The sequence below is a fragment of the Pollachius pollachius genome (assembly GCF_949987615.1).
Source record: "Pollachius pollachius genome assembly, chromosome: 6".
NCBI lineage: Eukaryota > Metazoa > Chordata > Actinopteri > Gadiformes > Gadidae > Pollachius > Pollachius pollachius.
This window is the reverse complement of record NC_136939.1, coordinates 22,837,468-22,865,136: the sequence shown is the minus strand read 5'-3', so window position 1 is coordinate 22,865,136 and position 27,669 is coordinate 22,837,468. Positions and strand designations below refer to the sequence as shown.

Sequence of the window (27,669 nt, the reverse complement as noted above, 5' to 3'; positions counted from 1 at the left end):
GTGCTAGACCAACGGTGTGATAATTATTATTATTTGTATTACTATTATTATTATTATTATATATTTTATCCCATAAAACACAGCTGATCGGACGCATCACACGATTCGGAGGCATGCTTCACATTTAAGGATTTTAAAAACTGATTCTTCTTATTCTTTTTCAAAAATGCATTCAGCAGAGAAGGGAGACTAACGTTGCTCACGGGTTGGAATGAAAGGGAGAAAACGGGACAGAGATGCCTGCGGAAGCGATGTCTAAGATGCAGAGACAGCTTCACGCTACCAGTGTCTTTCTGGGAAGCGGAGATGGCTGTTTCAGAAGGGGGATGATTTTGATCATTTTAATTCCAAAGGGGGATGCCATCCCCCTCATCTCGAGTGCTGCTTATTATAGACTAGCCTAGCACTAGTGGTTAAAATAAGAAAGTATAAATAAGTAGGAAAGGGTAAACCATTGCTCTGATGTAGTATATGCATTTCTGGCTTATTTGTAGATCAGGGGTTACAGGTTGGATTAAAATAAATACAATATTTTCAAAAATATGCAACCACTAAAATAAAATAGACGGATACATACAAAAAACAAGTGGCTTTTACAACTCTGGCAAACCTCTTGTGTGTTATGCGTTAGTAGAAGACCCATCTGTGTCCTTCCCTCTGGTGAATACCCTTCACTAAGCCCTCAAGTGGGCCAAGCAGGGAGGACAGGACACTGTTATTAGGAGAGCAGCAGCAGTCTCCACCTGTCTAGTCCTGGCATTAACACCCCCCAATAGAAGCTCCTATTGTCCTCGGGCCAGGCGTCTCTTCGCCTGGTTCAGCCCCTGGACCTAATCTGGCCCTGCACGCTTTAAAAAGAATGAAGCAAAACTAAATAGAAACTCCGGATGACTATCAGGATAGTGTCCTTCGGTGGACAAGATGGCAAACATGTTAACGTTTCACTAAACAATTGTAAAAATGTCTAAACTAAAAGAATAATTTTGGGAGCAGGCTTGTTCAATCATTTGATAAACCACGAGTTGATTAAGAATATGGATGTCAGACCTGATTGACATGACAGAAGGGATGAGAAAATGTAAATGCACGTTCATAAAATATTTACTCTATAAATAAAGGCAACCAATTTCTTGATGAGTGTTAGGTCCCTCTGACACTAGAGCTAAAATTGCCCTTGCCTAAGTTTTAGTGGTTTTTGTAAGCATGGTACTAAACTACATAGCACTAATTTGGCACTTGGTTAAATCAATGCTTTATTGAGAACATTGCATTCAGTGATGAAATTGATTTGCTTTATCAACATCTGAAAGACAGTGCGAAAGAAATCCTGCTGCATAATACGAGACCTACTTATCAGGATTATGTTGCTGTGTATACACACACACACACACACACACACACACACACACACACACACACACTATACACAAGTGAGCTGTAGATACCACAGAATGGGGTCACAGTTACTCACAAAGCAGTCCCTGCTTCAGAAATAATAAAGGCACAAATAATATAGGCATGAAACAGCCTCCAAAAAAAATCTAATTAAATATTTTATTCTACTTATCTGATGCCACACACAAATACAAACAAAACAATAATGTGCATTAGAAGGAACAACTTGTGATATAGCACAAATAGTACACACAACTCATAACACAGAAGTGTGTTTTTGTGTAATTTACAAGACTGAATTGAGTTAGCAAGAGATTGTTCTTTACAGTGAGGAATGATACAAAGTCATACAGACCCACACAATCCCCCCCCCCCCACATTTCTAAACACACAAGCCATACTCCTCAGTTTCTAACTTGCCTCAGAAGATTCCCTAAAGGAAATTAGGTCACGACACACACACACGCACACGCACACACACACACACACACGTGTGTAATTATAACAGTGTTCAAGATATTTAAAATGTAAACCAGTGAGTATTTCCTCATGCAAGATGCATGCACTGCCGACATTTTATCCACCTCAAGGTCCCTTGTGAACAAGAACCTCTCCAACCCAGTAATCCTTACACTACAAGACACGGCTGTTTGTGATGCACCATAAGATACGAGCTACAACAAAATGGTCCCAATTGAAAATACACTTTAGTTATGGGGAGTGAGAGGACTGATAAAACCACCCAACAAGGAAAGTGAAATACAACTAAATGGCAGCGATGGGAAACTCTCCCACAAAATCAAAAAAACGAAACAAAATGAGTGGTGAAGCAACGTTCACAAGGTGTAAAGGAAAGCGGGCCTCGTCCAACGAGAAGCCGGGAACTGGCCTGAAACAAGCCAGCCGCTGGGAGCTGCTGATGAAGGAGGAATTAGACGCAATCAAGTTTCACATATTTACAACTTGCTGTATTTGTTTTTGCTGGCCCTTTTTTCCAACCTCAGGCCAGATGACTGCAAACAGGAGGACAACTCTGCCTACAAATCTGCTTTACGTCTTTGTGAAACCGGCAGTCGGGCGTAAAGGTTGGTGTACACAAGGGGGGATGTAGTGGAAATATTGATGTGGTGTCAAGCTTTGATTTCATTTTCATTCCCATGAGTTTGAGGGCAGAAATACAGGGATAGAACATATTCTGTCAGCAATTAACAGTGTAAAAACTCAAAAAAGTGCATTAAATACATGGTTGACCAGGAGTCTCTGTGCTCACGGTAGAGAACTCAAACTAAACGTCCTGAAAGACTATCCAGGTGAGCTGCTCGATAAGACTGTACAAAGTGGACATCTCGGTTCTCCGAGAGACTTCACATGCGGGTATGTACTCCTCCATCTGCTGCTCTCCGCAGCCATCTGGCCAATCAGAGCGAGGCACTGGAGCCAGCCCCGGGGGGAGACCCCATCACCTGTCGGTGGGCTGGCCGGCGCTGAAGGCCAGGTCCTCAGGCAGCAGTTGTTCCTCTGGAGAAAGAACAACACGTTGGCTCCTGTTCAGTCATCGCCATTGTTTCACCCATTACAAGACACAGTGTGCGGACTGTGATCACAAATACTTATTTCACTGCTAATGTCCTTATGAAATGACCTGTATCCACAATACTAATCATTGAGTTCTGTTCCTTATTTCACTGCTTATGTTCTTATGAAATGACCTGTATCCACAATACTAATCATTGAGTTCTGATCCTTATTTCACTGCTTATGTTCTTATGAAAGGACCTGTATCCACGATACTAATCATTGAGTTCTGTTCCTTATTTCACTGCTTATGTTCTTATGAAATGACCTGTATCCACGATACTAATCATTGAGTTCTGATCCTTATTTCACTGCTTATGTTCTTATGAAAGGACCTGTATCCACGATACTAATCATTGAGTTCTGTTCCTTATTTCGCTGCTTATGTTCTTATGAAAGGACCTGTATCCAAGATACTAATCATTGAGTTCTGTTCCTTATTTCACTGCTTATGTTCTTATGAAATGACCTGTATCCACGATACTAATCATTGAGTTCTGTTCCTTATTTCGCTGCTTATGTTCTTATGAAAGGACCTGTATCCAAGATACTAATCATTGAGTTCTGTTCCTTATTTCGCTGCTTATGTTCTTATGAAAGGACCTGTATCCACGATACTAATCATTGAGTTCTGATCCTTATTTCACTGCTTATGTTCTTATGAAAGGACCTGTATCCACGATACTAATCATTGAGTTCTGTTCCTTATTTCACTGCTTATGTTCTTATGAAATGACCTGTATCCACGATACTAATCATTGAGTTCTGATCCTTATTTCACTGCTTATGTTCTTATGAAAGGACCTGTATCCACGATGCTAATCATTGAGTTCTGATCCTTATTTCACTGCTTATGTTCTTATGAAAGGACCTGTATCCACGATACTAATCATTGAGTTCTGATCCTTACTTCACTGCTTATGTTCTTATGAAAGGACCTGTATCCACGATACTAATCATTGAGTTCTGATCCTTATTTCCCTTTTACATTACCCATATTTTCTGATCTTATGATAGTCCACAAGGAGAAGTTCTCCCATGGCCGTTATATTCAAGGAACGTCATATCAATATAGACGAAGACGGACAGCGGGATCATCTTTTCACTCCTTTAAATGTGTGTGTGTGTGTGTGTTGAGTCACCTGCAAAAGGCAGGGACTGGATGTCGTAGGAGAGGTTTGCGTCCTCGTCCTCTGTGTCACAGTCTATCTCACTGTCGCTGCTCATCCCTGGCAGCAGGTGCAGAGACTGCTGGTGGCCTGAGGAGCACAGCACACGATCAGGACCCACCACAGCACACTCATTAATCCCATACACAAGACGGGGACGCATCTTTCAAAAAGACAAGGTTCAGCCTTTGTCCTCGTAATCACTGAACTAAGCCGTCAAAGCTGGTTAGGCAGAGTAACCAGGTGAATGTAACGTCAGCCCCTGGCACGCTGCAGCACCGGGTTACGGTCCGACGGCTCAACCGCTGTGGACTCATTGAGCGGTGTTGGATCCTTGTGTTTGCAACACTGAATGAAGCCTAGTGCTGACAGGACGACTTCTACTAAAGATCCCATTTATGGGCCTTAGTTATTCCTGTTTTAAACATGGAGACGCCCTGTGAGCTGAACGCCGTCCCCTCATTGGTCCCAGAGTGCGCTGACCAATGCTCCGTCAGGGATCCCTTAATGTATTGGCGGGTTGGTTTGAGGCTGAAGGCAGACAGCTTGGTAGCTGCCATGTCGGCCACTTCTACACTCGATTCAACCGAATACATTTCACTTCAATGAAATTGTAACATTGTGAACGTTGGCTAATGGGTGTTAACTTTAGAAACACGCCCCTTAGATCATGCTGGCAGGAGACAATCCAAAGTACAGTGGACTGGGTTCACTGACGCCCCGAAACACACTGCAGACAGCAGGCTTCACAGTCCGGACCAGGTCCGCCCCAGGATGGGGTCTGCTCCAGACCTAAGGAGCCAAGCAAATACCTCTGGCTGTGTGAGGCACATGCCAAACAGCTTGCTACATGTGCAGAAACCTAAAACTGCCTGAACCCTGGTTGTGATATTAACATGGACAACAACATCAGCTCCCGTGGGTTTACCTCTGGAAAGACAATTCTGCCTCCAACCTGCTTTCTCCCCAGTGTGCGTGTACACACATTGAATGTTTAATATAACCTGACCCACATTCATTCTGGAGATTGATTGATTGATTAATCTCACACACACACACACACACACTTTAAAAGGTGCTGTTGAGACATAAGAAAAGAGAGCATCTCTTCCCCTAATGGATCAGGGAATCCATGTTGCCGGTCAACCACCGTGTGTTGAAGACCCACTTTAACAGTGGAGAACTGGAGAGTGGGAGGAGCTGAGGTTTTCTTGGTTCTAGAATTGACAATGATGCCCTCTTCTGCTCTCCCGCTTTACAACTGTCCCTAAAACACCTGGAATAGGCCTAATAAAGCACAAAGGGCATATACTAGGGACTCACCCAGATTAGTCTGTCCTTACTTGCCGTGGGTATTGCCATTGAGAGGGCCATTGTCTCAATAAACAGATCCCTGTCTTACCGCTGCACATTTGCCTGTCAAATGAGTGTTTATGAGCGGCAGCCTTGAGAGGCAGCGGGTTCATCTCGTCAGCCAGGGAACAGCACGAACATGCTAACAGCAGCCTGGGGGAGTGTGTGTGTGTGTGTGTGTGTGTGTGGGGGGGCACACCTTCATGCAGGTGGGAAGAGTTCCCCTCCAGGAGGCTGAGCAGGGACTGGTGGGGACTCCCTTCAGGCTCACTGCACTCCAGCACGCTGGGCCTGGGGGCCAGAGGGACACAAAACAAGCACATTTCAATAACCTGGCCCTTTTATCACCATACCCCTTACGTTACTTTCATCCAACAAGCATTGGGTTTCATTTTAACCGTCTGCTGCTTTACAATGTGGGCCTTAATCAAACCTTGACGAGTGGGCGGTCGAACGGCGAAGGGAATGCAGCGTCCTGCTGGGCATGCCAGAGTAAAGTCTGCTGCACAACCAAAGCCCTGTCCCAATACACCGCCCTTCTGCCTTATACAGGGTAGGGTGGCCCCGTTCTACATGCGGTGTGGTGGTCCGGTTTGAGCCCCCCCCCCCCCCCCCCCCCCCCCCCAGAGGGGCAGACAACGGAGTGAATGCAGATGCTGGCTCCGCGAGGCCGAGGAAGACATATCCACGAATTCATTTTCCATTTACCTTTCAAGAACCAACACCAACAGGGGCACAAAGTTGATGAAATCTTATAAATAAGTAAATGTATCATTGGTTTAAGAGGCTGGAATGTGTCAAGTTTAATTCACCAAGAATAATACTGTCATTTATTCGTCATTGCAAGTTCCCGATTTACGATCGACAAGACGGAGTGTGTCCCGCTTTCTTTAACCCCTCGGTTCTGTTCCGTGTCACTACATAGAGATTGGTAGATTGACACACTCTGGAAACTCGATGAACAAAAGGAGCGAATGGCAGTGGCTTGGATGGCTGAGACATATGGATGACACTTTGTTGACTGTGTCTGTTAAGCTCAATGTTCCCTACGCTGGGCCCAAATAACGGTTCAGCGGTCTTATGGCGGTAACGTGATGTAAACTGCCGGACGGACCCGGTAAGAACCAACGCATCGGGAGGGGAGCTGGGAATGTGTGGTCAGGACTCCCAATTCAGAATCTTCTTTTCTGGTGGTCTGCCACCCACAGTCCCAGTCTACTGAAGCAGTGTCACTGTCTACTGAAGCAGTATCACTGCTTCAGTAGACACTGGGCAGTGTCACTGCTTCAGTAGACAGTGTCACTGCATCAGTGGACAGTGTCACTGCTTCAGTACACAGTGTCACTGCTTCAGTAGACAGTGACACTGCTTCAGTAGACAGTGTCACTGCTTCAGTACACAGTGTCACTGCTTCAGTAGACAGTGACACTGCTTCAGTAGACAGTGTCACTGCTTCAGTAGACAGTGTCACTGCTTCAGTAGACAGTGTCACTGCTTCAGTAGACAGTGACACTGCTTCAGTGTGAAGCAGTGTCACAAAACTCAAACAAATTGAATCTGATTGGACGCGCTTTGAGTTCAGCGTCAAACCAGGTCAGATTAGACAGAGTCAACAGTTTGGACTTTTGAGCAGCGTCATGGTGGAGTACCTAGTGGACCACTAGGCCAAGGGAGGTTCATTATATCCATTGTATATCCAAGTATTGCAAAGTAAGAATGTAATATTCTAATATAGTCTAATATTTATTTCGTTTTAAGCACTTGCAGACTATTGCTACTACTACTACTATCTAACGGCGCGTTACCATCGAGCGGTGCGGTTTGGCTCGGAGCCGGAAAGCTTGGTTAAGGCTCTCGTTCCCAACGACAGTACCCTGTCGTTGGACGGGGTTTAAGGTAGGGCGGGGTTTAAGCCAGATGGCGATAGCCGCGGCAGCTACGTAAGCATCGTGACCTCATAGCAGTGCGACACAGGGTAGCCTGCTAATAAATACAACTAAAAAGAAGAATGCGACACATTAAACAAAGAGCAAGAATGCAGGACGTTTGCGTGACATTTTCTTCACTAAACAAAGCTTTCGCCGTTGTCCTGAAATACCTTGCGGGTACCGTGTTTGATTGTTTTGATCCCCCTGTCGCACAGATGTGACGATTCTATCGCCAATCAACGGACGGCGTGTGTAGCTCCGCTTGGTACCCCAACAGAGGGGTATCGAAAAATAGGTAGGGCTCAGTGGGCTTAATGCCGGACCCTGCCCAACATTTGGCTGAGGAAACGCGAACCGTAGCGCGCCGACCCTTAGCGCGCCGAAACCTCAGTGTGCCGAACCGTAGCACGCCGCTAGTTGAAACGCGTCAAGAGTAAGTCCATCCTTCGTACCCGACGGCCCTCGTGGAGCTCTTGGTGGAGTTAGCTCCTCCCACGGAGCACAGGTCAGCCTTCCGTTCCTCCGTCTGCTGTTTGGAGGTGGAGGCGGGGTCCAGGGAGCAGCCCCCCAGAGGGGAGAAGCCCCCCAGAGGGGAGCCCCCGCTCAGGGAGGGCACCGAGCTGTGGCCGCTGTCCGCCTGGAGGCCGACTGAAGGGAGAGAGGTCAACGGGTCAAAGAGAAACCAGCACTGATGAGAGACACCGATGTTACAAGGGAGAGAGAGGTCAACGGGTCAAAGAGAAACCAGCACTGATGAGAGCGCGCCGTCAGAGGCGTGTCCACCACAGGGAGACATGCTCTGAGGAAATATCATTTCCAGTCGAATGCCTATTCAGGTCATCGCTCCCCTGATTAGAAGCTTCTAATGAAGCTAAGAAGTTTCATTTGTCTAAATGAGATACGGAATGTTTTATCAGGAACCTCTTTTAAGTAAGGACTATGGAGCTGGTAGGGGTCGTCAGTGTGTAGGGGCCAGTGTCAGCGGGTCGTCGGTGTGTAGGGGCCAGTGTCAGCGGGTCGTCAGTGTGTAGGGGCCAGTGTCAGCGGGTCGTCAGTGTGTAGGGGCCAGTGTCAGCGGGTCGTCGGTGTGTAGGGGCCAGTGTCAGCGGGTCGTCGGTGTGTAGGGGCCAGTGTCAGCGGGTCGTCGGTGTGTAGGGGCCAGTGTCAGCGGGTCGTCGGTGTGTAGGGGCCAGTGTCAGCGGGTCGTCTGTGTAGGGGCCAGTGTCAGCGGGTCGTCGGTGTGTAGGGGCCAGTTTCAGCGGGTCGTCGGTGTGTAGGGGCCAGTGTCAGCGGGTCGTCGGTGTGTAGGGGCCAGTGTCAGCGGGTCGTCAGTGTGTAGGGGCCAACGTGCAGCGGGTCGTCGGTGTGTAGGGGCCAGTGTCAGCGGGTTGTCGGTGTGTAGGGGCCAGTGTCAGCGGGTCGTCAGTGTGTAGGGGCCAGTGTCAGCGGGTCGTCAGTGTGTAGGGGCCAGTGTCAGCGGGTCGTCGGTGTGTAGGGGCCAGTGTCAGCGGGTCGTCGGTGTGTAGGGGCCAGTGTCAGCGGGTCGTCGGTGTGTAGGGGCCAGTGTCAGCGGGTCGTCGGTGTGTAGGGGCCAGTGTCAGCGGGTCGTCGGTGTGTAGGGGCCAGTGTCAGCGGGTCGTCGGTGTGTAGGGGCCAGTGTCAGCGGGTCGTCGGTGTAGGGGCCAGTGTCAGCGGGTCGTCGGTGTGTAGGGGCCAGTGTCAGCGGGTCGTCGGTGTGTAGGGGCCAGTGTCAGCGGGTCGTCGGTGTGTAGGGGCCAGTGTCAGCGGGTCGTCGGTGTGTAGGGGCCAGTGTCAGCGGGTCGTCGGTGTGTAGGGGCCAGTGTCAGCGGGTCGTCGGTGTGTAGGGGCCAGTGTCAGCGGGTCGTCGGTGTGTAGGGGCCAGTGTCAGCGGGTCGTCGGTGTGTAGGGGCCAGTGTCAGTGTACGCTGATGGGCGCTGACCGTCGGCTGCGGGGGGGCCCTCCCTGGGACAGAGGCTCAGCGAGGCTGCAGTCGGCGGGGCCCCGCTCAGAGCTCTGTTCCGGGGCTCTTTGTCCTCGCCGCTCCTCCTCAGCAGCAGGGCGGCGCCGCCGTCCGCCGCAGGAGACACAAACTTCTTGGCTGAAGGGCAACAGTAAAAAAAAAAAAAACAGGATTCAAATTCACATCGGAGAGCAACGTTGCAAATAACACCACATTGAGTTTAAGATCCCAGATCATGCTTTTTCAGGGTTAATAATAGCATTTGGGTGGGGGGTACTACTAGAATGGGGTTACATGCCTGGATGTTAGAAACACCCCTTATTATTCTCACACTGTTTATTTCTGCAAAACCAGTTTCAGCAGCTTTCAAAGAGCGCCCACTGGGTGACATCACACGACTACGGGAGTAAAGTTTGAGCAGTTTCACACACTTATCGAGGGCCGTTCTCGGGGGGGGCAAGAACACTCCCCCTGGCTCGGACTTTTTTCGAGCTTCGCAGACGTTAACACAACACGTGTACAGTACATACAACAGCACATACAAGGGACAAGTGGAAACAGCTTGACAACCCCCCCTCTGAGATAGACAGCGTTTGATAGGCAGAGCTAACAGGATAAGCGAGCCAACATGATGCTCAAATTGCTTTCATCCGGGCGGAGGACCGGCCCCCCGTCCGTCCGACGGGGGGGCCGGTGTGCAGGCAGGGGTACTGCTCACCAGGTCGGCTGTGCCGGGAATGGGAGCCCTTTCCCAGCTGCTCCATCTTCCCGGGGCTGTGGTGCCCAGCGGCCAGCTCCAGGGCGGGCTGCTGCGGGAGGGCCTCGTCCCCTGTGCCCCCGAAGACCCCCGGCAGGCCGGCCTGGGGCTCGGCCGACCCGGCCGGCCGCGGCTCCAGCACCTGGGACTTGACGTCGGACATCTTGCTGCGCACCTCGGCCATCTGGGCCTTCAGGCGGATCAGCACGCTGGAGTCTGGGGCCGAGCGCCTCACCGCCTGGGGCCGGCGCTCCCGCTCCTTCCTGGAGTGGGACTGGGGGTGAGCGTGGGCTGGGGACAACCACCGGACCGGAGACACGGAGAGAGAGAGAGAGAGGGGGACACAGAGAGAGAGAGAGAGAGAGAGAGAGAGAGAGAGAGAGAGAGAGAGGGAGAGAGAGAGAGAGAGAGAGAGAGAGAGAGAGAGACAGAGAGAGAGAGGGACACAGAGACACAGAGAGAGAGAGAGAGAGATGAGAGAGAGAGAGAGAGAGAGAGAGAGAGAGGGGGACAGAGAGAGAGAGAGAGAGAGAGAGAGAGGGACAGAGAGAGAGAGAGAGAGAGAGAGAGAGAGAGGGACAGAGAGAGAGAGCGAGAGAGAGAGAGGGACAGAGAGAGAGAGAGAGAGAGGGACAGAGAGACAGAGAGAGAGAGGGACAGAGAGACAGAGAGAGAGAGGGACAGAGAGACAGAGAGAGACAGAGAGGGACACAGAGAGAGAGAGAGAGAGAGAGAGAGAGACAGAGAGACAGAGAGAGAGAGAGACACAGAGAGAGAGAGAGAGAGAGAGAGAGAGAGAGAGAGAGAGAGAGAGAGAGAGAGAGAGAGAGGGACACAGAGAGAGAGAGAGAGGGACACAGAGAGAGAGAGAGAGAGAGAGAGAGAGAGGGAGAGAGAGAGAGAGAGAGAGAAGGACAGACAGAGAGAGAGAGAGAGAGGGAGACAGAGACAGAGAGAGAGAGAGAGAGAGAGAGAGAGAGAGAGAGAGAGAGAGAGAGAGAGACAGAGAGAGGGGCACAGAGAGAGAGGGAGACAGAGAGAGAGGGACACAGAGAGAGAGAGAGAGAGAGAGAGAGAGAGAGAGAGAGAGAGAGAGAGAGAGAGAGAGAGAGAGACAGAGACAGAGAGAGAGAGAGAGAGGGACACAGAGAGAGAGAGAGACAAAGAGAGACACAGAGAGGGACACAGAGAGCGAGAGAGAGAGACAGAGAGAGGGACACAGAGAGAGAGACAGACAGAGGGAGAGAGAGAGAGAGAGGGACACAGAGAGAGAGAGACAGAGGGACACAGAGACAGAGAGACAGAGAGACAGAGAGACAGAGACAGAGAAGGACAGAGACGGGGACACAGAGAGACAGAGAGATATGCATGAGATCTCAGAGCTTGTGATTCTTCCAGTAAAATAGGATTCTCTATGGTTCTCATTCAGGGAATAAAGTTTCTCTGCTTTTATAAATGCAGAAGGTTTGCCAAAAATGGTTTATGGTGAGGATTATTTATGTAATATATCTAAAGTTTACACATGCAGTATGAGCGAAACCAACCCAATGGATTACAATTTAAATGGTCTGGCATTTGTGCTGTGAAGACAAGGATTACAATTATATTTTTAAGCAATAAGCTGATGGTCAGCCATCTTGAACTCTTGGCATCTCTCCTGGTGTGCGTGGTTGTTGTTTGGGCGGGTTGAGAGACACAACCATTCGGAAGAGCCTTCAAATGATGTAAACATCGGATGTCGGAAAGGCAAGATTTGAGATTAATGAAGAGAGCAAAAAAAAAGAGCATGATTAAAAAAGCGCCCTGTCCCTTTCTTCTCCCGCATTCCCGATGTTTCCATTAGGGGTTTTCAAACACCTACTGGACAGGCAAGATGGATCCTCTAACAGACATGAAGCAGCGGCGGTCCAGACTGTAATTGGTCTCACAGAGAGTCTACTCTAAAAATATATTCCCATAATGCATTTCACCCAGCAACACCTGATGAACGGCTACGGCAATTCTCCCAATGTCCACTCTTCCAGCAGCTTTCAAGCCCTGCCTGCAGCCACCTCTATAAGGCCCGGCCCCCCCCCCCCCAGTACCTTGGTTGTGCAGCAGGGAGACAGGAGGACGCGGCTGCAGCCCCCACAGCGACTCCACGCTCCTCTGCTCCTTCAGGTCCAGCAGCTGGATCAGGATTACCGGGTCGATCTCCAGCAGGCTGCCGCTGCCCGTGCTGCAGGCCGGGCCGCCGCGGTGCAGAGAGCACAGTGCAGGGTTGGAGCCACCTGGGGCAGGAGACAAGGGCGCGGGGTGGTGACCGTCCACCTCAAGGAATGGATGCTTCCCTAGCGGATGCTTCCCCGGCGGATGCTTCCCCGGCGGATGCTTCCCCGGCGGATGCTTCCCACAATTCCGCTGTGCTGTTGAACTTCTTCAAACGTCGTACGACGTTTGAAGAAGTTCAACAGCACAGCGGAATTGTTGACATATACGCGTTTCTTTTAGCTACTTCTCGTAGGCGTCCCCAGAGGGGTCTCGGCCAAGGTCTGCTGTTGAAGCCACCTCAAAAACTGAGGCCGAGCCGGAGAGATACTGAACAGGATTTGCTTCTGGATTACCGTTTTGAAAGACGAGACCGACAGGGAGCAACGGGGTCGTAATAGAATACTGACTGAGTCTGTCTTATTCATTGGCAATATGAAGGCGGCCAGCCTATAGGTGCCATCACGGTGAGTAACTCCAGGCTGTTCTTAGTGTTTTTGCAGTATGGCTATGTCTATGATGTAATGCATCCCCCTTCTTGTCTGGTCTTGCAATATCCATTGATACACCCTGGGGAGAGGTACACCCCCCCCGCCCCTCCTTCGACCACCAAGATCTCTGCTCCCCTGATCATCCCACATCTCTGTGCTGTATGTGCCACTGTGCAGACTGCACTGTCAGACTGCCCTGGTGACGTCACCGGCTGTGGGGGGAGATCCTCCATGGCTATGCACTAATGGCAGAAGAGGGGACTTTGTCAGAACAAAAACAATTCCTCAATGTGGACTCCCCGCAGGGTTGGGGCATTGTACCAACCAAATAGCGCGTACTGACAGAGACACTCACTGGCCTTTTTGTTTCGGTTTCACTTTAAGGCTAGGGGGACTCACTGTGCAATAAAGAACGGGTATTTGGTGTTCTCCTTGTGCTCGGATGAACAGCCCTGCTCTTCCCCTACTGCTGCGCTGACAGCTAGTGCTGCTTAAACACACGATGACTCATCCCTCACTCCCCGGCAACACCACCACCACTGTTGGAGGTGTGATCTAGGGAAGCGCCAGTTGCGCAGCATTAGCGTTGAAAAAAAAAGGACCGCGGTAAAGAGAGAGCCCGGGAGGCGACCGCCGGGGCTGGTACCTGTAGCGCCGGCCAGCTCTTCTGGGAGCTCTCCTTCTTCAGGGTCCAGATGGCTGCCAAACTCCACATCATTCTCCCCTGACCTGCACAAAAGAAGAGCAGATTGACAATCCAAACCAACGTCCTCAATGTCTTAATGATGTATGATTCTCCCATTGTATTCATCGACTCAAGAGCAAAAGGACCCTTCTGCTAAATCCAAGTGAAAAACCAATTCCTTTTCATTTCCCAGTATGTGTATTTACTCCGCGTTGCATTAAGCCATGCGAGATTTGTTAACATCCACAGCGGCAGCAGAAGGGCTAGGGGCATGTCTGTAATGTTTCGTAGTGAAAGGCAAAAGGAAAACATTTTGTTCATTTTTCCTGCCACCAGTACGTTCAGGGGAAATCTGCGATCACGGAGGAGAGCGCCGTCAAAGCTGCACTGGCGTGTCAGCCTTCTTCCAAAGAGCTTAGCTTTAGCAGAGCAACCGAGAGGGGGATGACTCACTTCATCAGCAGAGGGCTGTGAGTGAGTGGGCGGGAGGGACAACAGCACAAAGCCTAACAGGGGGACACACACACACACACGTTGCCGTTCATTTTAGGGTCACACTCCCCACTTCTATAGGAATTCCATGGATAACCCCCAACGTTCTCCAACTCAAAACAGAACCAGGCACCCCTACTGGACAACAAAGGCCTTATTGAACCTGTGGCAAGGGCTCAGTGTCCTTCACTATAGCTGACCTCTGCATCAGGCGTTGGGTATCACCACTTTAGACCAAGAACATTTATGAAATGTCTGATATTGACCTGTGAACACCAACAAGCGACGTATCATTTAAAAAAAAAAGTCAATAGTCTGATGGGAGACACCAGTAACGTTCAACGTTAACAAACCGGTGGGTCTTTCCTGCATTACGCCGTTATATCAGTTACCGCGACACAATGACCCATTGGACCACGTTTAAGGTCATCGAAGACGTTTCGGTTCGATGGCCCATCACGGCCGTCCTGAGCTCAGCCACTCACATGGTCTCCTCGTCGATGTCGTTCTCCTCCGTGTTGCTGGTGGCGGTGGAGCTGGCCGACGTGCTGCTGCCGTCCAGGGGGTTCACCTCCTCCTCTGTCAGGCAGTCCACCTCCAGGTCCCCGTCAGACAGCTCCTAGACACACGGACAACGGTTTGCACACAGCTGCCGAAGCCACCCGGCACCGCCCCGGACCTCAGCCGCAGAGGGGGGGGGGATCCACTCACGTTGGAGTCGTCCTGTTGGGTCTTCTCGTCCTCCTCGCGCTCCTTGGCGTCGGTGGAGACCACCTGGAAGGCGTCCTCGGCCTTCCCCAGGCGGGGGTCCCTCTCGGAGGGCTGGCGGCCCCCCCCGGGCCTCTGGTCGGGGGGCGAGGAGCTGCGCGACGTCTGCCTGCGGAACAGCTCGATGGCCAGGCGCTGGAAGGGCAACACACGTTCCCTCAGCGCCTTTTGTGCCAGCACAACTACCTCCGTCTCTAAAGACTCTGTGAGCCAGAATCACAAAGCCAATCGAAAAGGTCGACTCAACTGTGATGTAATTCAAGAGTCTCCCGAGCGGTATTTTAGGTTGTTCTCCTTACAATGATTTAAAGGTCCCATGGCATGCTACTTTACTGAGCTTTTATATAGGCGTTAGCGGGCCCCTGATACAGCAGTTGAAGACTCATTCCCGAAATTCAGCCGTGGTGCAGAATTACAGCCACTACGAACCCGTCCCACAATGAGCTTTCCACAAACGTGCCGTTTCTGTGTCTGTAGCTTTAAATGCTGATGAGGAGGAGAGAGGCGGGTCAAGGTGGAGAGTGGGGGTGTGGCCCTGAGCAGCTTGCGGCCACGGTACCATAGGCTAGTGTTTACAGTGGATGTATCGCTATGGCCCGGATTCATAATATCATAACGCTGTGTTCTTTTAATATACTCAAACACTCCGGGTGCTCCGGCGGGAGTCCTGGAGATCTATAGCTAAATAATAACATAATATATAGAGATATCTATTTAATATAATATATATTAAAAGGGTGTACGCCTCAGGATGATATTATGAATATTCAACGACTGCATCGGGTTCTCCGACGTCTCTGGTACTTTCATGTCAATCTGAAGTAGACTGAACCGCGACATGGAGGAGAAAGGGATTGTTGCCGTTTGCGGACTCCCGGTACTTCCACAACGAGACTCGTAGTGGGGGTTACCTCGGCAATGCTTGAAAAGGAATTGGGGGGAAAGGAACTTGACTCCCTGAAGTCCAGATGGAGCCCTGCGCCGGAGCCCCTGGTGGAGGAGGGAGACAGTCCTGGGCAATCCCTTTTTCCTCCATGTCACGGTTCAATCTGGACTTCAAAGTTCCTTTCCCCCCCAATTCCTTCTCAACCATGGCCGAGATAACCCCCACTACGAGTCTCGTTGTGGAAGTACCAGAGAGGAGAACCCGACGCAGTCTAGTCTTTGCCACCAAATGGGAGCTTTACGCAAGCTTGTGTTATTGTGTTGCATGTCATGCGCCATAACACCAACAGCAGAACGGTTATCCAAATAAGAAAGAAATGTGCAACACTTGCGTTACAGTGTGTGTATTCACGCACGCACGCACACGCACACGCACACACACACACACACACACGTGGCGCTCGCACGGTTGTAGCTCATTGTCTCATTGGCGGGCAAAATTCTAATCGGCCCGTCGGAGCATTCATTATCAAATGCGGAGTAGGATACCCCGTTCTCGTTTTACGAGAACTGGGTATCCTTTTCTAGCCACTGGGGGACCATAGGCAGGCTAGGGGAACTCAAATTAAATTTAGTAAACCTCATAAAGTGAAATGTTCATGCCATGGGACCTTTAAAGCGGAATTCAAGTGGCTTCAAACCCTACCAACAAGGGACACACACACACACACACACACACACACACACACACACCTCTTTGAGGTTGTTTATCTGCTGGATGTAGCTGGACTGGGCAGACTCCAGCTGGCTGATGTACCAGTACTGATCCCTGCACTTCTGGAAGAAGGTTGGCGAGCGGACCTGGTACCTATACCGCACCGTGGGGACAAGCGTGAAACACAACCAAACGGGTCAGTCCACCAGCGGCGTGTCGACCCACAGACCTGTGCACCTCTTGAGACGGCGGCGGCCCAAAGAGAACACGAGCCATGCAGCACATGGTCGCCTTGGGTTCCCTTTGAAAGCCCACAGGCGTCCCCAACAGGAACGGGCGATGGGACCCACCGGAGAACCAGGGCATCCGTCTGCATGTTGAGGTAGCCCTCGCTGGCCAGGAGGTCCAGCCGGAAGAAGCGGTTGTAGCCCCAGCACTCGCCCACCTCAAAGTCCGAGGCAAACTCCCGGATGATGTTCTTGGCGGGGTCGCTGGAGGCCTGGTGGACCATCTCCACGCGGTATTCATACCTGGGCGCGCAGACAGGCATGGAGAGAGTTAAGGCTTTATTCTAGTTCACAATATATAGATTCAATTTCGTTGAAACGCGTTTTCCACAACATCCACGACAGTTTGAGAAAAATTATTAAAAGCGCTGTCTGTACATCATATGACACACACAGAACCGTCAAACAGAAGGAATAAACTGCAATGGAGGTACTTTGATGTTTCAGGTAGTCCAGCTGACAGCTCCAGGAAAACCGACACGTAGTTTCCGCGGACCACCCCGTTCCCGTCCTGGAAAACACAGACAAACAGAAGTATGGCCTACAGGACGGCGCCCCGGTCATCATTCGGTTTGCTGCCCCTCACACACCAGTCTCACTTTCACAGGGCTTGGTTTGGAGGGGCAAAGCAAACACACGGCTGTTGGTACGGTACACAATAGTTGCCGGTGGCTACTCACGGGATATACTTTCAACCTCCAGCACAGTCCAGAGATCTGAAGGGGAGGGCTGTACACAGGGTCCGCCCTCTGCCTCAGGGTGCTACACGCACACACAGCACAGAGACACACATCACAGACACACAGACACACCAGTTGTTGCAGCCAGGCAATGAACACGTCACTGGCAGCTTTTGAAAGTCAGTCACAGTGGACAAGATTTCATTAAGTTCCACAGGGAAAAGTTCATTCATAATTACAATACGATTGTTTGGTATGGCAATGAATGCCCTTCACAAATCCTGAAACTCAGTCCCTGTCATCTCATGGTGAGTCATGCATTGATTGGGATCCTTGGATGAGAGGGATGGGGCGAGGACGTTTCCCTGCAACATCCCAAAATGGTTGCATAGTGGTTAAATTGGCACATTTAATTCGTTTTGGAACCTGGCTGCTAGAATGGCACTGCTGCTAGAACTCCTTGCTGCCTCGGACTGGGGTCAACAGCCCCATGGCTCTAGGCCCCGTGTACAGGCTGGTCTCTGTGACCCAAGGGCCATCTTAGGCCACGACTATCCTGACCGTGTTATGTGCATGGGGTACATCATAATGCTAGTAATACGAAGGGATTGGGGACTCAGCCTCCATACATCCCAAAACTATGTTAACCATCCGTTTACCAGTCAACCCAGTTGACTAGTAGCCAGTCTGGTTGACCAGTTCCGGTTACCAGTCGAGCCAGTTTGCTGCATTTGACAGTCAACCTAGTTGACTGGTAACCGGAAGGTTAACACGTTTTTCAGACGTACGCAGGCTGAGACCCTAATCCCAGGCGAGACAGTTGTTTAGGAGGTGGAGCGGGTTGACCGGTAACATGGGAGAAATGTACTCTTACAGTCAACGACAATATGTCATTTGATCATGCCTATACGTTTCATGAAGAGAAACATTGAGTAACCAGTACCACTCTCCCCAGAGCACAGCATTAGGATGCCCACGAGTTCAGTGGCCTATGGACCAACCGAGCTTGACATGTTTAATATACAGTATGTAGCTAGCATAAATACTGTACATCTCCACTTAAGGGAATCGTACATGGGATGAGGTAATGACGTATGGATGGCGTACGTGCAGAATGACGATATAGGTAGGGGTCCAGCAGTGGCTCTTCAGCTCTTTGTCAAACCAACTCGGCTCTGTTCTTACTTGCTTCTGAGTAATAATAAAAGTCTTTATCTTTCATGATTCAGACTTCTAGATCTCTCTTATTTTGTTCGGTTGCGAGTTCGATCCCGGCTCCACCTAGAGTGTCGAGGTGTCCCTGGCTGGCTGTCGCCCTGCGTGGCTGATTCGCCGTCGGTGTGTGAATGAATGGGTGGAAGTCACCTTGGATAAAAGTGTCAGCAAAATCTCCTAAATCTAAATGTAATGAGGAAACACTTACAATTCTGAAAAAACACTGATCTTGCTAAATGTTAAAATCGAGTTTAGTATTTTTTCTGAATATCATTACATCGCTGCATTTGACACGTTGACAACCCCTGAATTTGTTCCACTTATATCTGGTTGAGAAATGAAATTAGACATTCTAAGAAAGGTCTTAAACGGTACTAAATGGCTGAAGTGACTAGAATCAAGCAAGAAGTTGATTGATTTGCCTATAGAAATTAAATAAAAGAAACATCAAGCTGACTCACCTGAAATTGGCGAGAACAAAGGTGCTGGAATCGTAGGCGGGAACCAGCTCGCTGTGGGACAGAGAGGAGACGTTAAACCTTTCTGCCTTAACCCATTTGTGCTGACTGCTGCGCGGCGCAACATTGTATCTACTAGATACAATGTTGCGCCGCGCAGCAGCCGTACAAATGGGTTAACTTAAATACATCAATGCAGAATAAAAATAAAATAAAAGGGTTAGGGTAAGCTAACCTTTTTAAACTGAATCAACTAAACACATAGCATTAAAGCCATTTTTGGGCAACAACCTACTGTTTATGATTAGGTGAACGTTCAACAAGGACTTGACTGTAGTCACACATAACAACTCAATATGTGGTCTGTTTATTCATGCTGCAACTCAAACAACACATTCAGGTGGCTGACCCAGCATCACTCAATTGTGTCCGTTCCAAAATAAGCCTAAGGAATTCACTGTTTTAAGGACGTTATTATATCCAATTTAGAATTGGGCCTAGGCAGAAGAACGTTATTTTGGATTTCTGATGCGTTTTTCCTGATCTCACCCAAGACAGTGCAGCATTATACTTTCTACTTGTATGTTTTCAGTTTGAAATACATCATTTTCCAGACATACTGGTCCATATGACATGCCCAGCCCTTGTTTATGCATCTTTCCTGATGCAGGTCACAACTTGTGTCGCTACCAAATATACATGATGTATTTAACTGAAGTATAGACCGTATATAGAGAAGTATTGATTGTATTCCAGTATTCAATTTCCGTAACTTAATCACCACACCCGTTAACTAAATACAGCCAAGGCATTGAGTAAAGCAAATGGTTTTGTCATTATATGTTACGTTAAAGATTAAAAAAATGATGTAATTGCTAATAAGATTGTAGCGGAATAGAGTCTTTCATGCCTATGTATCAATGCTGTTAACGAGAAGACTGTTGACCTCGGATATCAAATGCTAAGCTAGGTAATGCTAGCTGTTAGTCATGTTCTTTATTTCATATTAAAAACTGTAAAAAAAAAAATTGTAAGTCAAAATATCTTATTAAAATCTGAAATATCCCAAGTCAATTAGAAAGTGACGTCTGGGCGATAGTAATACGAGTATTGCATAGGCTGACACGACCAGTGGATCCAGAAAGGTCTTTGGGCAGACGAACTATGTGAGACTTTGGCAGTCCATTCCCCTCTCAAGGCTACCTGGTGAAGTCCGGCGGGACCGGCGTGGTGACAAAGGATTGCATGGGTTTGCGGTGGACCTGTTGAAACATGAGCAGGATCTCGGGGCTTTTGGAAATCAGCTCACTCTTACTGCAGGAGTGGAGCTGTGGAGAAGACAACACAAAGAGGAGATCATCATCTTAAGTGTACCCACTCTGAGTGGTTAGAGGCAAGCCTACCTGCTGGCTCTTACCAGGTGTACAAGATAGCAAGGGCTAGCCCGCCTACGCAGTGAGAGGTTGTATTCTCTCACACCATTAGTTATGTGCAGAAACCGTACACAAAAACACCAGAGAAGACATTCAGTGAAGACGGCCGCATTCACGTACACTTGCCCCGATTTGAGTGGATGAAATAATAAATGCATTCGTAGAATATTTGTTTATCATGAAACCATGACCACCCCTCAACCAAGCCAGTTGGTTTCTGAGCAATGGACAAAAGAAGCAATTCATAAATCCTTTTTCAAGGTCCTTATCTTAACATTTCTCTCTGTCTGTCTGTGTGTCTGTGTCTGTGTCTGTGTCTGTGTGTGTGTGTGTGTGTGTGTGTGTGTGTGCGCGCGCGCGCGCGCGCGCGCGCGTCAGGATGCACTTTTTCAGAGGGACAAGTGCAAAGGGAATTACAAACCTGATGCTCCACTTCTTGTAGGAGGGACTCAAGCAACTCAGTCTCCTGTGTAAGGGAGGTCTTCTGGCCTTGTAAGAAGAAGTGAATGTTGTTAATTCTGTGGTATACAAAACTCTTTGTCTGACATTTAAATGGCGAAACGATTCAGACTGTGGGCTGGTTTGCATTAGCACCTACTTGTCCTCAAATGGTGAAGATGTGTTCTTGTGTTCATGCATGTTTGTGTGCGACCGGACACCTGTGCTCGGGTGGGCCTTCATTAGTGCCACTGCAGACGACATTTAGCGGTTCCCACTCGCTACTTTAAAATACAGCCATGCTCAAGGCAACGTTGGCAGCGCCTGCGCCATCGCCAGGCAACAGAGAAGGGTTTTAAATAACCGGGGAGAGGGTGTGGTGCGTGTGATTACACGGTGCGGCCGGGGCTTACCCATCAGGGTGATGAGCTTGTTCTTCAGCTGGTTGTCGAGTCGTGCGATCATCATCTCCACGGCGTTGCGGATCTCACGCACTCGCTCGTCCTTGGCACCGCGCACCGCCTCCACGTTCCTCTCCTGAGCAGAGCGACAGACGGACAGGGCGGCAGACGGACAGGCCACACTGGTGAGGAGGGCCCGATATGAGATACCACGAAACACGCCAATTCAATGGACAACCTTTTAGGAGCTGTGATTTGAGAGCCATTAGTAAGAAATGCCGTCAACATCGATGGGCTATTACCTTGCCGATTATGCGTCTTTTATACTTGGGCCACTTTTGTGGATGCCTTAGGTCCTACAGAACTCTTAAATGATGGTGGCGGACTGCATTGAGCCTAGGAGCTGCGCTCCAGACAGACCAGGCGCTGCCAAACCTCATTCTACCATTGACCTTTATTAACGGCAAGGAGATGTTATTATTCCTGGTCAATTCAAAAGACATGATTAGCAACACTGGATCGGTGAAACAGTACGAACACTTTGTTACTTTGTTAACGGTACATTTCAGAAAAGTACCAACTGTGGGCAAGCCAACAGCAGATTAGTTACGCAACTTCTGCGGGACCCTGATTCAGGAATCTCTTATTTGTTAGTAATGTGCAGTTTGTAATGGTTTTAACAGAAATAATGTGGACAAGTATAAAGTTTCTGAGCATTGATTGGCTTTGAATGCGTCATGGATATGGGCAGTAAGGTTCCCCTCAGTATTTTCCCATGGCAAATCCCGATGAAAATTCTTGGGTCAGTAATTCCGGCCAACCCATATCACATTTTGCGTGCTGTTTGACGAGGGAAGCTCTTCTGTTATGCTACAACCAATGAAGGGAAATATTTTACCTTCATTGCTGAGAATTTTTAGTTTATATCTTAACTTGGTTTCCATGTCATCTCCCCACTACCCATAAGCCCCTGCAGACAGCTGAACAAGTAAAAGAAAAAAAAAGCTTCCTTGGAAAAAGATCCTCTTTAAATCCCATAGGCTTCCTGTCTATAGGCATGGAAAGTTAATCAACACGCCTCCATCCAATCAGAATCAAGTATTCACCAAAGGAGCCATTGTATAAAGGATCAATAATACAATACCACCATCTAGAGGCAGCAATCTGAACTACACTTAGCGCCTGAGCGGCACGGAAAGTTAAACAACACACACACACACACACACACACACACACACACACACACACACACACACACACACAGTGTTGAGGTGGGGGGTTTACCACTTCCTGGACCAGGCTGATGAGCTCCATGAGGCGGCGCCGCAGCTTGGCCACCTCCTCGTTGACCTTGGTCACGTGCTGCTCATAGATCTCCACCAGGGGCTTGAAGGTGTGGCCCCCGTGCTGCAAGGGGGGACAAACACGCTCAGTGGCATCCTACTAGAGAGCGAGCATTGGTCCTGAAGGGAGTTCATGTCATAATGGCTCAGCTTAAGATGAATGATAACCAGAGAATCTAACTGGAGTCATAATTAATGCCGTCTTCAAACTTTGAGTCAAGTGAATCATATTACAGGCTGTGATTAATCTCGATGAACCGCAGGTTTTAGATACTGCTGTCTGAGGGGGATGATACCAACTATATCTTTAGTGCTGTGGGAATAATAGAAATGCATGAGAAACTGGTAAGGAAGAAGAGAACCGTTTCACTGACTCATTTATTGTATGGACAGCTGAATGCATACATTCATACCACGAAAGGGGATAGTTAGGAAAAGTTAATGCTTTAGGTAAACTCCAAAAGCATAATATCAGTGTCGTTTTTTGAAAAAACCATAGCCGTCCAGCAGCTATTAGTGAGTGAAAAGCCCTGTGTCCATTCTAAGGGTTAGCGTAAGCACCACAGCTAAATTGAGACTGTCTAGACACTAGGGTAGGCTTAATCTGCGTTGTCTGCAGCTGGCCGCTAAGTAGTGCCAACAGGACATCATCTTAAGTGAAATAGTGCAGGACACCATCACTCTTTCTTCCTTGTTTCCCTATTGCTGTCTGGCACTAGTGGAATACGTATTATAAATAAATTAGACAATGCATCAAATCGCCTTATTGTTATTCGACCAGGACTAGAGGACTAGAGGCTGATGGTTGGTGCGGCTGAGCTTGGATCTTGGAGCCTAGGCGCCCAGGGTAGCTCCGATACTAGAATGAACTCTGACACTAGGTTAACCTCTGAAACCCTGACACTAATTTAGACTTTGATGCTAATGGCTATGCCGATACTGAGCTCTTTTGAGTAGTTGTTAAATGCTCTGGTAAAATATCCATCTCAAGTAGACTGCACCTGCATCTGTATGAGCAAATTGAGTTTTGTGTGTTTGTTTGAAATGTGTGTGCGTGTCTTACCATGCCTCCCCAAAGAGCACACTGGTGGCAGATGCACTTCTTACAGGTCCAGCAGAACACGCTGAGCTTCTCATGGTGGTTTTCGCACCTGGACAGGACACACCTCAATGTGAGCAATCATGCAGGGCCATGGAAACTCTTGTGTCCAGTTCAACTATATTAGGGAAGTATATCGATTGCATTGAACATTCCTCTACTTAATTAATTATTGTTTGTACCACAGGGATGTGCCAACCAGCAAATCACCAAATTGGCTTGAAAAAAACAGACATTGGACAGGGCCGCTATGAGGAAGCAAGGAGGGGAAGGAGAGAGGTGGCTGGGAGCCTCTGGGGGGCCTCACTTGTCCTTGTCGTTCTCCTCGTGCTTGGAGAGGCTGCAGAGCTGGAGCGTGTCTAGCTGCTGGGTCACCTCCTCGGCCCAGCGGCAGTTCACCAGCTCCCTGAGCTGCAGCGGAGCCCTGGGGACAAGATCCCGGCGTTAGGACTCCATGCACTCACAGCAAGCCCGTCCATCACCTCACACCCTCAGGCCTGGCTACAAGCTACCATGGGTTAAGACTAGAGGAATCAGCACTCGCTTTGTGGGATCACACCGTTTGTGGTTTCATTGACACTTCAGCAAGCACACGGGGGCCTCAATGAGGAATAGGACTGGCAGCGTCTTTAACTCACGACGTTACCATTGGTGGACTGGAGCTCACCTGCAGTGTGGACATTGGGCTCTTTGTTCCGTCAGCCAACGCTTTCCAAAACAAAGAGGACACACAGGTCAGTGGCCGGTATGCATTCAAATACATTCAGTAACGTACAGGATCATCCACGCGTTGGCAACACAAAACTGAAAAATAAGCTGTTTTATTATCTACGCTCTTCCAAGAATAACATGAGAATTGCTAGGTTACAATATCCCACACTATCCCCCCCCCCCCCGAGAGAGATGTGCTCTCAGAGGTCAACAAGGTTCGGCACATGTAACGTAGCCAAACAACAGAAGGGAACACAGCGGTTAACTCTTCAAACATGTTTTAGGTCACAAAGTTAGGCAGGCCTTTGGCTTATAGATTCCGCTTGTTTTGGTACGTCAAACAAAGCTGTAATTGGATCGGATCCGCTTAGAAAACCCAGCGTCAATCAGGGTTTGGGTTGTAATGGATTGAACCACGATGCGTCAAGTTGGAGAAGCCCAGCACTGAGCAAGACAGCCGCCAAAGGCTGTTCATGTGGAGCGCTGGGGACACACGCCGAGCGGTGGCTGGGCTCACCCGTATGCAGCTGAAGCAGCAGAGCTTGGAGCAGTGGGGACAGAGGCGGGCGTCCCTCAGCTTCTCCATGCAGATGAAGCAGCGGAATACCTCTGCGATACTCTGGAGACACACATGGACAGAGGCCAACTGCAGGGGCATTCACCCAGTACATCCTCCCATGAGAAACATTAATTTCTAAAGGCTCGGTCACACCAGGCAATACATTGTGAAATCCTTCTCTTATATGGCTTGTGGGGCATAGAAGCTGAAAACCCGTTTTCTGCAAGTTTCTGTATTTCAAGCATTCACAGACAAACAAGCTTGGCATGCAACACTTCTATCTGAAAGGCTACTTAACAAACACCAACCTCAGGCCGGTGTGCCGAGCATGTGGGTGGTTATTGCCAAATTAGTGTTGGCCTACTTCTAAAGTAGGGTGTTGGTGTTTGGGCAGAGTGCATTTACAGTTTTGTGTGATAATTGATTGTTGCTGACAATGTCAGACTGGACTGAGATGTTACTCTAATGCCACCTCCTGGCGGATATTTAGCAAGTTGTAAAAAACAAAAATGTGTAGATGTAAATGTAGTAATTTTATTTCATGAAGCCATAACCAACCATAAGCCATTAACCATAACGATGGCATTCAGAATTTTGTGCCATTGGTTATTTTGGAACATGTTTAAAATAACTCATCCATTAACATGATGCTACTTCAGTTTCGATGGGAAAAATGTATCTGTAGAATGTACTTTTCTTAACCCAATTTAATATTATGAGGCTTTTAAAATGTGGCTGCAATATGTAGGCCTAATCATTTCATTAACAGTAATAGTATACAATATACAACGAGCTGTGATATATTGACATTCTAAAGGGTAACATGACGTATTTTCAAAGCATACATTTTTGCTTTTCATTCTTAAATGATGTTGCGACATACTGCATTTTATATAACCTTTCTTCCAATCAATTTTTATAAAATACAATAATTTACCTAAACAGTACAAAAATAATAATAATAATCATTCCCTACAATGCATTTATACACACCTCAACACTTTGTTCGTCCATGTCTGCAACTTTAAGTCCTTCTAAATTAAGGGGGAAATAAATAATTACACGTTAGAGATGTCATTCAAATTTACATTACACATTGACACACGTCAGCCACATTACATATTAGCAAAAAAAATTTGAAAAGCCTAAGGGGGTAAGACCCCAGCATCTTGGTCCATTACTAAAGGGTAAGGCCCCAGCATCTTGGTCCATTACTAAAGGGTAAGGCCCCAGCATCTTGGTCCATTACTAATGGGTAAGGCCCCAGCATCTTGGTCCATTACTAAAGGGTAAGGCCCCAGCATCTTGGTCCATTACTAAAGGGTAAGACCCCAGCATCTTGGTCCATTACTAAAGGGTAAGGCCCCAGCATCTTGGTCCATTACTAAAGGGTAAGGCCCCAGCATCTTGGTCCATTACTAAAGGGTAAGGCCCCAGCATAATTTGTTGTTAGTGGTTACGAAACAACCTGTAACAATACGCCAGTTCCAGTCCACCCCCCCAATTAAAACCAATTGCAATAAAACGGGTCTTTATCGTGAACGGACGGAGTATGACCAAAAAGCACAGTGATATGATGATACACGCCGTGCGTTACAGTTATGACCCGTTCAGTTACCTCGGAGCGGTGATGACACTAGCTAGTAGCTAGGGTACCTCACGGTGATGACACTAGCTGGTAGCTAGGGTACCTCACGGTGATGACACTAGCTGGTAGCTAGGGTACCTCACGGTGATGACACTAGCTGGTAGCTAGGTTACTTCACGGTGATGACACTAGCTGGTAGCTAGGTAACCTCACGGAGCGGCTAGAGCTACCGGGGGCTCTGCAGACGGTGCAGCCGTTAACCGTCCGTTAACCGTTAGAACCCCTTAGACACGCGCTGTGCCACCGGATAGCGTCGTGTTAAGACTCCGCTGAACCTGGAGCTCGGTGGTATTTCTCCAGGTCCTCATACACCAGTATCCCCTGTATCATCAGTGTCTTACAGCAGCACCACCACACTCATTAACATGGTCGGCGGCCGCTAGGGGAAGCTGGAGATAGGACACACTGACCACGCTTCCGGTTTCACAACCCGGACTTCAAAATAAGAGGCTCGGATGGTATAAAGTAGGTCACTTTTTAAAATAAAAGACAACTTGACAACGCAATACAATTCGATACAATACTATTCTATTCTCCACAGGTCGTGCAAAATATAAAATTCTTCAAAGCAGAATCTACGGAAGAGGATTAGGGCTATAAGAACAATTGAGTTGACTATTAACTCTAGTGACTCTATTCTCAGAATTCTGACTTTAAAGTCAGAATTCTGACTTTAAAGTCAGAACTATGGAATTCCCAGAATAAAGTCAGAATTCTAACTTTAATCTCAGAATTCTGAGCATTCTAATCTCTGAATTCCAAGGTCGTGTTCAGAATTTCGACAATTTATAAGCATTGTAAACTTGTAAACAAGCCTATTTTTAGACATCATCCAAGTCCAAGACAGGACCCAATGAGTAATACATATAAATAAGAGGTGTATGTTGCATTGCAGGGGAGAGAGAAAGGTAACTAAAGCTGATGGTTGATCTTTGAAAGAAATAGCCCAAATGCT

General features: G+C 48.4%; 1 protein-coding gene across 3 annotated transcripts; it reads right to left on the bottom strand.

Annotated features, from left to right (window-relative positions):
* Positions 1-1,375: 1,375 nt before the first annotated feature.
* On the bottom strand, positions 1,376-27,079 carry trim37 (tripartite motif containing 37). Of its 3 annotated transcripts, none has more exons than XM_079738365.1 (25): positions 26,685-27,079; positions 26,060-26,100; positions 25,025-25,126; positions 24,464-24,504; positions 24,104-24,220; positions 23,761-23,848; positions 22,639-22,761; positions 21,367-21,490; positions 20,937-21,004; positions 20,286-20,410; positions 19,086-19,136; positions 17,410-17,491; positions 17,164-17,240; positions 16,793-16,972; positions 16,481-16,595; positions 14,786-14,977; positions 14,560-14,693; positions 13,544-13,626; positions 12,244-12,429; positions 10,121-10,450; positions 9,382-9,540; positions 7,873-8,068; positions 5,692-5,783; positions 4,113-4,229; positions 1,376-2,913 (listed from the first exon to the last, which is right to left on the bottom strand). In XM_079738365.1, the coding sequence occupies exons 2-25, from the start codon at positions 26,078-26,080 to the stop codon at positions 2,855-2,857; spliced, it is 2,862 nt and encodes a 953-aa protein (XP_079594491.1). In that variant the 5' UTR covers positions 26,081-26,100; positions 26,685-27,079; the 3' UTR covers positions 1,376-2,854. The 3 variants fall into 3 exon arrangements, with proteins under 3 accessions (XP_079594491.1, XP_079594492.1, XP_079594493.1); XM_079738366.1 differs by having other exon boundaries at positions 26,060-26,097; XM_079738367.1 differs by lacking the exon at positions 4,113-4,229.
* Between the last annotated feature and the right edge of the window lie 590 nt (positions 27,080-27,669).